General features: G+C 40.8%; 1 protein-coding gene across 2 annotated transcripts in view; it reads right to left on the bottom strand.

Moving 5' to 3' along the window:
* PLCL2 (phospholipase C like 2) overlaps positions 1-12,191 on the bottom strand; it is a 211,598-nt gene extending 199,407 nt beyond the window's left edge. For both annotated transcript variants that reach the window (XM_037845556.1, XM_037845565.1), the window contains exon 1: positions 11,825-12,191. In XM_037845556.1, coding sequence (XP_037701484.1) covers positions 11,825-12,148 — 324 coding nt within the window. In that variant the 5' untranslated portion in view covers positions 12,149-12,191. The remainder of the gene's footprint in view (positions 1-11,824) is intronic.
* Positions 12,192-13,443: the final 1,252 nt, after the last annotated feature.

Below are 13,443 nucleotides of genomic sequence, written 5' to 3'. Positions count from 1 at the left end.
GAACCCATGAATCTTGAAGACAATTGTATAAAAATGTAGCTTATGAGGGGTGACAATGGGATTGGGAAAGCCATAAGGACCACACTCCACTTTGTCTAGTTTATGGATGGATGAGTAGAAAAATAGGGGAAGGAAACAAACAAAGGTACCCAGTGTTCTTTTTTACTTCAATTGCTCTTTTTCACTCTAATTATTATTCTTGTTATTTTTGTGTGTGTGCTAATGAAGGTGTCAGGGATTGATTTAGGTGATGAATGTACAACTATGTAATGGTACTGTGAACAATCGAAAGTGCGATTTGTTTTGTATGACTGCGTGGTATGTGAATATATCTCAATAAAATGAAGATTAAAAAAAAAATCAAAGCAAGTCAAACACAACTATTTGGGGGAAATTTGGAAAACAGGGAAGTAAAAAAGCAAAAGGAGGAAAGTAAATTTTAGGGTTTAAAAATTAATACTCCTTGACTACTTTTGAAAACTGAACTCAGAACCATGACAAATACTCTCTGAGCGGGATATGCCCAGCCACTGTGCCCTGGTCTTTCAATAGCTATTCTGTGTGATCTAAAATGCATTAGTACAAAGTAAAGTGTAGAGCTGCTGATTGTCCATTAGATTTTCTGACCTAAATGATTCAGGCTGCCTTTCTATCCAAACAAATTTGCTTTGTGATTCAGATTCGGTTTGATTTATATTTATGATATCCCCACAAGTTTTTTGGTAATGGAGTTGTCTTTTTTGCCCATTAAAAAAAAAGTCTAAAGTCAAATGCAGATATTATTTTTAAGATTCAGCTGAAAAAATGGTAATGAGTGTTTGTTATCTGTGGAATTAGTAAATACAGTACAGCCCAGATTTTGCCTGCAAGAAGCCTAATTTATTTAAACCACAGGCTGACATAATATACATATGTCAGTTTTTATTATGTCATTTAAATATGTATAGTAGATATGAAAAGCCTGCTCATCTCCCATGTTGGGGAGCTCAGCATCAAGACATAGGTATATATTCTGGCTAAAGGTAATAAAAGTGTTTTCCTACACCACATGATACTATGAAAACAACAATGATATTAACAAAAATATCTGACCTTGGGCAGGGTCAGAACATTGGTCCGGGTGGAGCTGGAAGACCTAGTCAAGTTGCCACAACAGGTGACTAAACAGCTGTCTGCCTATATTATCTGTCAACTTCTACCAGGAGAAATAGAGATTCTTTTATCCCCTACACTTAGAGGGGAAATCAAACCTGATGCCCAAACCACCAGTACAACCATAATTACACAGAAAATTTAAAATCACTGGTGCAATTTGGGGGCAGTGGGGTGCAGCAGTACCTAAGTGGGTACAATGGCCAGTTCTGGCACCTTGGGCAAATAATTAAACTCTCTGAACTCTGATTTCCCCCAGCCTCTGTGGTTGATGCAGGACTAAGTCATACAATTATATTAAACATTTTTCCACATGTTTTGCACATAGTGCTCAATAAATGGTGGCTACTGTTATTGCTTCTAAATATAAAAAAAAATTCAATAGCTGTATTTTCTACTTATTAAAAAGTAGAAAAGATTAGTGGCTGCCATTGTCAGGAGGTAGGGGAAGGGAAGACTACAAAGGGGCCCAGAGGAATTTTTTGAAGTGATGGAACTGTTCTATATCTTGATTGTGGTCGTGCTTACACAACAGTGTCAAAACTCACAGAACTGAACACCGACAAAAGTGTGTTTTAGCTTGTGAAAATTATACCACAATTTTTACAAGTGCCAAGCAAAGTATTCAATAAATTCTGATTAGAGTAAAACAACCAAACTAATATCCTTTTAAATTTCATTTATTTCTAAAATCAAGAAGAAATCTGAGGCCTAAAAAGCTACTTCACATTTTTGGATCAAGCTACTGAATTAAAGGATTGAGCTATTTGTAAAAATGGGATGTCATCTGAACAATTAACCAATTCAACTGTTTGAAAATAAAGCATGGATTGTATTGGTGTGACGAATTATGAAAAGAGAAAATGAAAGCGATATTTTCATTTACTAGATTACTTAAGATGACAAACATGATACTGACTTCTTCCCTAAAAAATCCAGTAAAGGTCCTCTCTAAATAATGTAAAAAGTGAAATTTTACTTTCAATAAACTAAAAAAAAGTAGAAAAGTCTGATAATGAGTTCCACAATACATTTATCTTCTCAAGGTACCTGTAAAAGGTTCTTCGAGGCTGCTCATTTTCTGAGTTTTCATAAACACTCTAACCATAACCAAGGAGCTCTTTGAGTATAGATCTGTGCATCTATCTTAGCAGAAAATGTAGTTTCACAACAAGTTCTTACTCAACAGTTCCAAAGAAATGGTTTTAAATGAGAGGTGTAATTCTGGTCAACCTACAGTGTAGTTCTGCCATATGTCCTGCACTTTAGCAGTAATTTCCTTTCCTTGCTCACCATTTGTATCATTTAGGTAATTATTTCTCGCTCTAATTTCAGAATTCCCACCCAAGAGCGATGTCAAGGCTGTAATGAAGATGGAAGCTAGGAAAGAGACATAGTTCATGAGCCCTACACTTCAACTAATTCAACCCTATCAATATTGGTTTCTCTTTCTTAGCAAGCAAGCATTGGCTCACTGCTATTCATACGTCACACCCAGAATTATCACCATGTTTACTAATTTACTTCCACCTCTACTCTTAGACCACCTGACAGAATTCATCCCTCAAGTTTAAAAAACCACATAAAGAGCTGGGAAGATGGTCAAGTAGGAAGACCCAGGAATCAGTTCCTCCACCAGAACAACTATTTAACAGGCAGGAACTGTCTGAATCAACCGCTTCAAAATTCCAGAGTCCAACAGAACACTGCACAGCATCAGGGACGAGTAGAAAGAAGAGGCTGGTAAATTAAGGTAAATACCAGTACACTGCTCTCTCCTTGTGGCTGTTACCATCACACATCCTCCACTCTCATGGAAGGCAGCAGTGGGGTTCAACACCTACAGTAACTTGCTGGGGCCAGAGAGAGGCATAAAATCCAGTTCCCCAAGATCTGAGGGGAGGGGAAGTTCTTTTGGAAATCTGAGGGCAGCCATGGTTCCAACCTGCCCAGAACAAAGGAGGTGGAGGAGACTTAAAGATGGCAAGCTTCCTCAGAGCTGTGGAGGACAGGTGAAGGGCTGCATTTGTTGGGCAGGTCAGGAAAGCACAGCTTTGGGGAGCCATGGAAGAAGCTCCTGATGTCCTTCCTGGCCCCTCCCTCACCCCCTCTCCCCGACAGTTTGGAGCTGGGCAGTGCTCCCTTTGTGGGTTTCTAGCCTTGTTCCAGCTGGGATGGACTGACTTTGGAAACTGCTCTCTGGCATGCCCCACTCTCAGAATTTGGCCTCCAGGCAAAACTAGTTTGCTTCTGGCAATGAAAGCAGTATAAGAAACAATGAGGTGGATGGCCTGGGGCAAATGCTTACTGCTTTAAATCCTGCAGGGGAGCACCCTGGAAAGGGAGAAGGTCTGTCTCCTGGGAAGGAGAGGGGGAATTCAAACTCCTGTAAACAGAAGAACTAAAGCCACTGGCAAGCACAAGCTGAGCACAAGACACAAGCCAGAAACGAAAGAGGACCCTGAACACTGCATTTGCTTTGGGTGGACCCTCCTGTTAGGAGGACTGTCAAATCACCAGTTGGTTACAAACTCACGAAACAGACACCTCAGGGAATAAATCAGAGAATTAACATTTTAAAATATTAAGAGGTAGAATGTGCAACAAAAGTACAAGACAAACAAAGAAACAGAACATGATGGCCCATCCAAAGGAAGAGGAGAAAATTCAGAAAACATCAGTGAAGAGGACCAAACTGTGGACATAAAAGACAAAGACTTTAAAAAAAAAAGATCTTTAATATGCTCAAGAGATGAAAAAAAATACAGAGAAAGAACTAGAGGATACCAAGAAAACAATGAATGAACAATATGAGAATCTCAACAAAGAGAAATTTTAAAAAGGAGCCAAACAAAACAACTGGACTTGAAGACCACAACAACTAAAATGAAAAATTCCCAGGAGGGTTTCAACAGAAGATTAGAGTTGGCAGAACAAAGAATCAGCAAACTCGAAGACAAGGTAAAATCAACCAGGCTAAAGAGCAGAAAGAAAAAGAAATTATAAAAAGCAAAAATAGCCTAAGAGACCCATGGGACACCATCAAGCATACCAATACGCACATTATGGGGAGTCCCAAAAAGAAAAGAAAAGACAGAGAGAAAGGGGCAAAGGGATACTCGAAGAAATAATAACAGCAAACTTTGCTGACTTAGCAAAAGACATGAATATGCACATCTAAGCGAACACCAAACCCAGAGAACACCAAACAGGATAAACTTGAAGAAAACTATGCCCCGTCTCAGACTGATCAAACTGGCTAATGAAAAGAACAAGGAGAAAGTTCCAAAAGCTACAAGAGAAAAGCAATGTGTTATGTACAAGGGAGTCCCAATTTGATAAAGTGTCAATTTCTCATCAGAAACCAAGGAGGAAGGGAGGCAGTGGGTTGAATACTTAAAATGCTGAAAGAAAACAACTGCCAACCAAGAATTTTACATTGAGTGAGACTTTCCTTCAAAAATGAGAAGAGATTAAGACATTTCCAGACATTCAAAAGCTGAGGGAGTTCATCATCATTGGACCAGCCTACAAGCAATGCCAAAGGGAATTCTTCAGACTGAAAAGAAAGGACACTACACAGTGGATAAAGGCAGCATAAAGACAGACCTCCAGAAAAGGTAACTGTTTGGGTAATTATAAATGCCAATACCAAATTACATTTTTTTGTATGTAACTCCACTTTTTACTCCCTATAGGTCCTAAAATGCAAATGCATAAAAAGTAATGATAAGTCTATGGTTTTGGACATAAAATATACAAAGATAAATCCGTAACAAGTACATAAAAATGTGGAGGGACAGAGGGGTAGAGGAACAGTTTATGTGTGTGCCATTGAAGTTAAGCCGGTATCAAATCAAATATGATTTTTATATATTTAGGATGTTAAATTTTAATCCCACGGAAACAACTAGGGAAATATATTGAAATATATAGAGCTAGAAATGAGAAAGAAATCAATATGGTACAATGCAAAAAAAAAAAAACAACAAACAAATAAATAGGAAAGTAGGCATTATCACAAGAATTGAAGAGCAAAAAAAATGTATAAGACTTACAAAGACTAAATAACAAAACGGCAGAAGAAAATCCTGCATTATCAGTAGTGATATAAATGTGAATGGATTAAACTCTCCAGTTAAATGGCAGAGATTGGCAGAATGGATGACAAAGCAATACCCAACCAAATGCTTTCTATAAAAGATTCACCTTAAATTCAAAGATATAAGTAGACTGAAAGTGAAACAATAGGAAAAAAATATACCATGCTATTAGTAACCAAAAGAGAGCTGAGATAGCTATACCCATATCAGATAAAATAGACTTTAAGTCAAAAACAGTTGTGAGGGACAAAAATGGTCATTATATACCAGCAAAGGCGTCAATACTGCAAGAAAAAATTAACAATTATAATTATACATGCACCTAGCAGCAGAAGCCAAAAATAAATGAAGCAAATACTGACAAATGTGAAGGGAGAAACTATGGTTCTACGTTAACAGTAGGAGACTTTAATACACCACTTTCAATAATGGATAAAACATCTAGATAGAAGATAATTAAAGAAATACAAGTCTTGACATGTGTATGTATGTATGTATGTGTATATACATATGTGTATGTGTGTGTCTATATAGATCTGTTCTATATAACAGATATATATAGAACACTTCACCCAACAAAAAACAGAATATACATTCTTCTCCTGTGCACAAGAATCATTCTCCAGGATAGACATCTTAGGTCACAAAATAAGACTCAATAAATTGAAAATATTAAAATCATATATCTTCTGCGACCACAATGGTATGAGGTTAAGAAATCAGTAACAGTGAGAAAAATGGGTAATTCACAAATATGTGGAAATTAAACAATGTACTCTTAAAAAAACAGTGGATTAAAGACAAAATTACAAAGGAAATTGGGGAATACCTTATGGTGAATGAAAATGAAAATACAACAAACCAAAGCTTATGGAATGCAGCAAAGGCAGTTAGAAGGAAATTTATAGCTCTAAATGCTTACATTAAAAAAAGAAGAAACACTTCAAATCACAGGCCTAACCTCAAAACTAGAAGAACTAGATGAAGAAGAACACACTAATTCCAAAGCATGCAGAAGAAACTAATAAAAATTAGAGCAGAGATAAAATGAAATAGAGAATAAAAACAATAAAAAAATCAACAAAACCAAAAGTCGGTTCTTTGAAAAGATCAATAAAATTGACAAAACTTTAGCTAGACTGACAAAGAAAACAAGAGAGAAGATACAAATGAGTAAAATCAGAAATGAAAAGGGGGACATTACTACCTATCCCATTGAAATAAAAAGACAATAAGAGGATACTGTGAACAACTATATGCCAACAAATCAGATCACTTACATGAAATGGATAAATTCCTAGAAATACACAAACTACGTACACTGACTCAAGAAGAAACAGAATATCTTAACAAACAAACAGAATATCTTAACAAACCAATAACTAATAAACAGATCGAATCAGCAATCAAAAACCTCCTAAAATAGAAATGCCCAGGACCAGATGGTTTCCAGGGGAATTTTACCAAATATTCCAGGAAAAATTGACACACCAATCCTGCTAAAACTCTTCCAAAAAAACTGAAGAAGAAGGAACACTCCCAAATTCATTCTATGAGGCCAGCATCACCCCCATACCAAAGCCAGATAAAGATAACACAAGAAAAGAAATTATACACCAATATCTCTCATGAATATAAATGCAAACATCCCCAACAAAAAACTAGAAAATCAAATCCAACAGCACATTAAAAGAATTATATGCACCATCAAGTAGGATTCATCACAGGTATACAAGGGTGGTTCAATATAAAAAAAATAAATTAATGTAATGCATCACATTAACAGAAGGAAGGGGAAATTGATGCAAAAAAGGTATTTCACAAAATGCAGCACCCTTCTTGATAAAATACTTAGAAAACTAGGAACAGAAGGAAATTGTCTCAACATGATAGACGGCATATATGAAAATCACAGCTAACATCATGCTTAATGGTGAAAAACTGAAAGCGTTCCCTCCAAGTTCAGGAACAAGACAAGGATTCCCACTGCCATCACTATTATTCAACATCGTACTGGAAGTTATAGCCAGAGCAATCAGGCAAGAACACTTGGAAGAAGAAATCAAGAAAAAAACTGTATTTATAACAGCAACTAAAAGGATCAAATACCTAGGCAGATATCTAGTTAAGGATGTAAAGGACTTGTACACTAAAAAACTCTAAAATATTGCTTAAAAAAAATCAAAGAAAACCTAAATAAATGGAAAGCCATTCTGTGTTCATGAGTAGGAAAACTGAATATTGTTGTCAATTCTACCTAAAGCGATTTACAGATTCAATGCAATCCCAATCAAAATCCCAACAACCTTCTTTGCAGAAGTGGATAAGTCTATCATTAAATTTATATTCAAGGGAAAGGGATCCTGAATAGCCAAAACTATCTTGAAAACGAGGAAGGAATTTGGAGGGATCGAACTTCCTAATCTTAGCATTTATTAGAAAGCCACAGTAATCAGAACAGCGTGGTCTTGCACAAGAACAGACATATAGACCAATGGATTCGAATTAAGAGCTCAGAAATCAACCCTCCCACTTGTGGTCAACTGATTTTTGACAAGGGGGCAAAGATCACTCAACTGGGAAAGAATAGTCTCTTCAACAAATGCTGCTAGAAAAACTGGATATCCACATGCAAAAGGATGAAGGTGGACCCATATCTCACACTACATGCAAAAATCAACTCAAAATGGATCAAAGACCTTAACTAAGAGCCAGAACTACATAATTCCTAGAAGAAAACTTAGGGAAGCATTTCCAGAACCTGTGTTGCACAAGCAATGAAAGAAAAAATAGATAATGGGACCTCATCAAAATTAAAAACTTCTGCACCTCAAAGGACTTTATCATGATAGCAAAACAACATACACAATGGGAGAATATATGTGGAAACCACATAACAGATAAGGGTTGAATATACAGAATATATAAAGAAATCCTTCAACTCAGCAACAAAAAAGACAACCCAATTTAAAAATGGGAAAAGATATGAACAGACATTTCTCCAAAGAAGATATACATATTGCCAAAAATGCCACAAAAGATGCGCGATGTCATTATCCGTTAGGGAAATGCAAATCAAAACCATGAGATACCATTTCACACCCACCAGAATGGTTAATATGTTAAAAAATGGAAAATTACAAGTATTGGAGAGGATGTGGAGAAATAGGAACACTCATTCATTTCTGGTGGGAATGTAAAATGGTATAGCCACTCTAGAAGACAGTTTTGCAGTTCCTCATAAGGCTAAGTAGAGAATTACCATATGACCTGGAAACCCCCACATCTAGGTATACACTCAAAAGAATTGAAAGCAGGGACCAGAACATGTATTTTCACAATGATGTTCATAGGGGCATTATACACAATTGCTAAAAAATGGAAGCAACCCAAGCGTCCATCAACTGATGAATGGGTAAACAAAATGTGGTATATACACCCAATGTAATATTATTCAGCTATAAAAAGGAATGAAGTTCTGATACATGTGAAAACATGCATGAACCCTGAAGATGACATGTGAAGTGAAATATGTCAGACACAAAAGGACAAATATTATATGATCTCAATGACATGAAATAATTAGAGTACACAAACTCAGAAAGTCAGAAGCTACAATATAAGTTACCAGGGGACAGGGCAGGGGTAGGGAATAGAGAGTTAAGACTTAAAATGTACAGTTTCTATTTGGGGCCATGGACAAGTTTTGGTGATGGATGATGGTGACAGTAGCATAACATTGTGAACGTTATTAATAGCACTGAATTATATATTTGGATGTGGTTAAAAGGGTAAATTTTAGGTTGTATGTATGGTACTAGAATAAAAAAAATTTTTTTTTAATCCATGGAACTGTACAACACAAACACTGAACCCTAAATTAAACCATGGATTACAGTTAATAATACAGTTATTAAAATATGCTTTCATCAATTGTAACAGATGTACCACACCAATACAAGGTGTTAAGAATAGAATGGTATACGGTATATGGGAATCCTGTATTTTATGCATCATGTTTTATAAACCCACAATGTCGCTAATTAAAAAAAAGAGAGAGAAAGCATAAGGAAATCAAGGAAAGACATCAGGATTTTCCACTTTCCAACACATGAACTTCTGCTTTTTAATATTTTTTAACAAAAGTGCAATATAAAGAATTCTGCCAGTCATGTGACAAAAATATGTATGAACCATTCAGTGCTTTGTGAAACTGTTAAACTAAAAGACTTCTTTATCAGGATATTGTCTTGATGTTGTAACATCTTTAGAAAATAGTACAAATAAATCCCTAAATCTTGATCCTTTGAGGCACCAATTCAAGGAGAAACATACTAAGGACTTAATTATTTAAATATAGCATACCCCCTTTCCTATGAATCACTTAAATTAGGCTTGCACAACTTTCAACTTTGAAAGAGTGGTTTAGAAAAATACAGTTGAAAACCATGGCAAGAAAAAGGAGTCAATTAAGTCATCTTAGGAGGTACAAGATAATTAACAAGATATGACACTGGCAAACCCAAAACCACCTGTTTCAGAAATTAATAGAACTTAGAAAATATGTACTTCCTTATCATTCCATCTTTCCTTCATTCATCCAGTAAGCAAATGTCTATTGAGCTCCTCCCATGTTTCTGGCACTGTGTAGCTAGGGATACAACTGTGAAAAAGAATCAACTGGCTTCACAAGAAAGAAGGAAAATAAGAAAACATCTTTGAAAGTTTCAGACTACAATATAATCATCATGCCATTTCCAACATCAGTGATTTCTGAACAATTAATCATTTCCCTGTATGCACCAGAGTCTTCAACGAAGAAATGATATGTACCAAAAAGTTCTCAATTCCATATTATTAGAAATACTGACAAATCATTCTTCTCTCTAATCTCTTATGAATGGAAAATTAAAATGTAATTATAGAAATCACATTATGAATCCCACTATGAACAGCAATAAAGTTTGAAATTATTTTAGAAAAGCAAAAACACGCCCTCAAAAACTGGGGGAGGGGATTAAAACTTTGTAGGCTGGTATTTTCTTCAGAATTTTCACCTCAAATTTCATTCATTTAATAATACCATGCAAAATTATCTCAAATATTTGGTAACCCATAAAACAGTCATGACACATAACTCTGTCAATAGTGTTGATTATCACCCACAGTTGAAAGCAGCTTCCATGGAAACAAAAGCTACAGAGTAAAAGAAAATGTAAATCACTAAAAACTAAGGATGCAACAAAAATACCTTTTACTTTCCTTAGTTTAACTCTAAACTTGCACTGCAGGTAGTTAATACCCTTGATCTTTAAACCCTTCAATCTTGCCCTAACCCACACATAAACTGTGCAAACAGATGACAAAGCGAAAAGCAGTTTCACAACTGCCTGTTACATAGAGTAGCGAGACGGTATATTTCACTAAATTACTGCAGAAGTTGATAACACCCTCAGACCTTTTCATAGTATTTGGAAGATTTCTGTAGGTCCAACCGAAATTCAAATAGCACCAGTGCTAACTCTCTTCACTGTGGCATATTCTGCCCTCTCTCCTACCCTCCCATCGGTTATCAGCCACAGGAAGGGTGGGTGCAATCCTGTCAGTGTGCCTTGCTGCTTACTGTCCTGGTAACCCCTGATTTCAAAAAATGTTTTAAAATTTCTCCAAACTTAAGGAGAATGAGTTAAGTCTTTCCTGAGGCTCTGCTCTTCTTTGCTCATAAACTATATTTACACTTCATGTCACGAGAAATATTTTTATATTGCAGACCAAAATGTAATATAAGAATGAAACCACAACAAACACAGGAGTTTCTAACATTACATCTTGAGTTTAAAAATACAACAAAACAATCGCAGGCTTGCTTCTGCTAAATTACACCATGCAAAAGATTTCAAAACCAAGCAAACTGTCCCAAAGAACTTCCATAGAGGAGGTGGAGGCCAGCCTACTGCAACAAGGGAAAGATTAAATAGGGCAGAACTATAATCTCTCAGAGCTTTTGAGCCTAAGAAAGCGGAAATCTGCATTTCTGTTCAGAAACCTACTCCATTTCGCCGTGTGATTGAGGGACCAGAGATTTTGCACCCTGGAAGCACAACCATTTGCAAGAGGCAACCTCTCTTAAAATTTCTGTTTGTCTTCTGGGATTTTTAAGAAAATGTTTTCACAAAATCCCCAACAGTCCTTAAAATACAATAGGAAACGTTACAGGGAGTCTGTTACCAGCCCTTGCTACCACAGAACAGCATGTCCTGTCCACACAGGTACAGGCCATACTTCCAGGCCAATCCTGGGAAAGGTGAAAGCCCCAAGTTCAACTGGAGAGGATTTCTGGGCACAGCTCCCCCTGCACCTCAGGGATCACCTCTCAATTCTTTCCAAATGCCATCTGCATCCAATCCCTGCTCAACCACCCCCAGCACCCGTGTCCCAGTGGTTCCTGTTAGCAGTGAGCTCCCCTTACATCCCCCTCCTTCCACCACCACCTCCCCCCATCCCCCTCAGGGAAGAACAAACCCCAAGGACGGCTGGGGGTGGGTGATGAGCGACCTTCTCCCACCTACCTTGATGATGCTGCTCCGCCGGGGCAGGCCGCCCGGCTTGCTCTCCCGGGAGAGGGTACCGGCGGCCGGGCTGGGGGTCGGGGCGAGCGCTGTGCCATAGGGCTCCCTGGTGGGGCTGGCTCGGGTTTCGTCCCCAGACACGCCGAGGCTGCAGTCTCCGTTGGAAACCCCGCCGCTGTCATAGCGCGCCCGCCTGTGGCCGAGGCGACCTCCCCCGCCGCCTTCTCCGGATCCGGCTTTCAGGGCGCCCTTGGCTCCGAGGGCCGGGCCCGGGGAGGTGGGCAGGGCCCCGCCGGCGGCGCCCCCCCGGCCGCACTCCGCCATGGGCGCCCCGCGACCCGCCAGCACAAAGCCGCGTCCCCGCGTCCCCGCGTCCCCGCCGCCGCCTCGGGCCGCCGCGCGCGGCCCCTCCTCCTCTCCTCCTCCCGCCGCCGCCGCCTCGGCCGCTTCTTCCGCTTTTTTTTTTTTTTTTTTTTTTAATTTAGATGTGCTGTTTGTTTCGATCTTGCTTCGCACACAGCTAAAGTCGTGGCGGCAGAATTATCGGAAGATTCCTGCAAGGGAGAGAAGAGAGAGGCACAAGTCAGCTCCGGCGGCGGCGGAGCCCGGGCTCCCAGCACCTGGGGAAAGAAAACACGCCCCGACACACGCGCCGCAGCGGGCGCCAAAAATAACCCGCGCGGGCTTGGCGCCCACCCCGGGGCCACAGGGCGACCACCTCAGGGGCTCGAGACACACACCCCGAAGTAACGGGGCGCCCATGTAAGGGACACAGGACTCTCTTCTTCGGGGCTCTTCCAGAGGGCTCAGGGCACCCACCACGCGGTAACGCGGCGCCCTCCCTGGAATCTCGGGGTACCCACCCGGGGAGGCAGGGCGCCACCTGGGACGCGGGGTGAGGATAAGCAGCAGGCGCCCTGACGCTCTTCCACCACGCGGAGGCGCTTCCCGAGGGTCACGCGGTCCCCGGCCGGCCGGCGGGCGGCGGCGCAAGGAGTCTCTCTGGAACCCAACTTCCAGGTAGCTGACGCGTGCCGGGACCCGCTGCGTCCCCCCCCCCCCAGGGGTCCCGCGGAGGACCGCGGCATCAGGAGAAAGCGCGCAGTGGGCAGGGGCAGCTCAGCCGTGACAGTAGCGGTGCAGCCTGGGGGACAGCTCCTGGAGGGGGCAGCCCAGACCCACCCACCGCGCACCGTGGTTGTGTCCGCCAGGGCTCGGCACTGCCCCCTACAGGCCGCGGGGGCCCTCCCCCACTGCCCCCCGACCCACCGCGAGCCTCCCGGGCTCTCGCTCGAGGTCGCCGCCGTCGCGGCTACTCTCGTTGAGTCCGGGTCATCGGGCTGCTGAGCTGAGGCGACGGCATCGGGTCCTGGGTACACCGCCACTACCACCCCCTCCCCGGAGCTGTCGCAACTGCCAGTCACCCGCCCCGGCGCCCCGAGGCGCAGCAACTGCACCGGTCGCGGGGCTAGAGCGCGGGTCGGGGTGCTCCGGGCTCGGCCGCTGTGCCTCCCTCCTCCTACTCTGGGCCTCAGTGCAGGGAACTCGTTCCCCTCCAACCCAGCTTGGAAAAATGCTATCCACTCTGGGCATCACATATTAAAATCAATTCCGTTCCT

The sequence above is a fragment of the Choloepus didactylus genome, chromosome 1 (assembly GCF_015220235.1).
Source record: "Choloepus didactylus isolate mChoDid1 chromosome 1, mChoDid1.pri, whole genome shotgun sequence".
Classification (NCBI taxonomy): domain Eukaryota; kingdom Metazoa; phylum Chordata; class Mammalia; order Pilosa; family Megalonychidae; genus Choloepus; species Choloepus didactylus.
The sequence above is the reverse complement of the archived record's forward strand: the minus strand, read 5'-3'. Positions and strand labels throughout refer to the sequence as shown.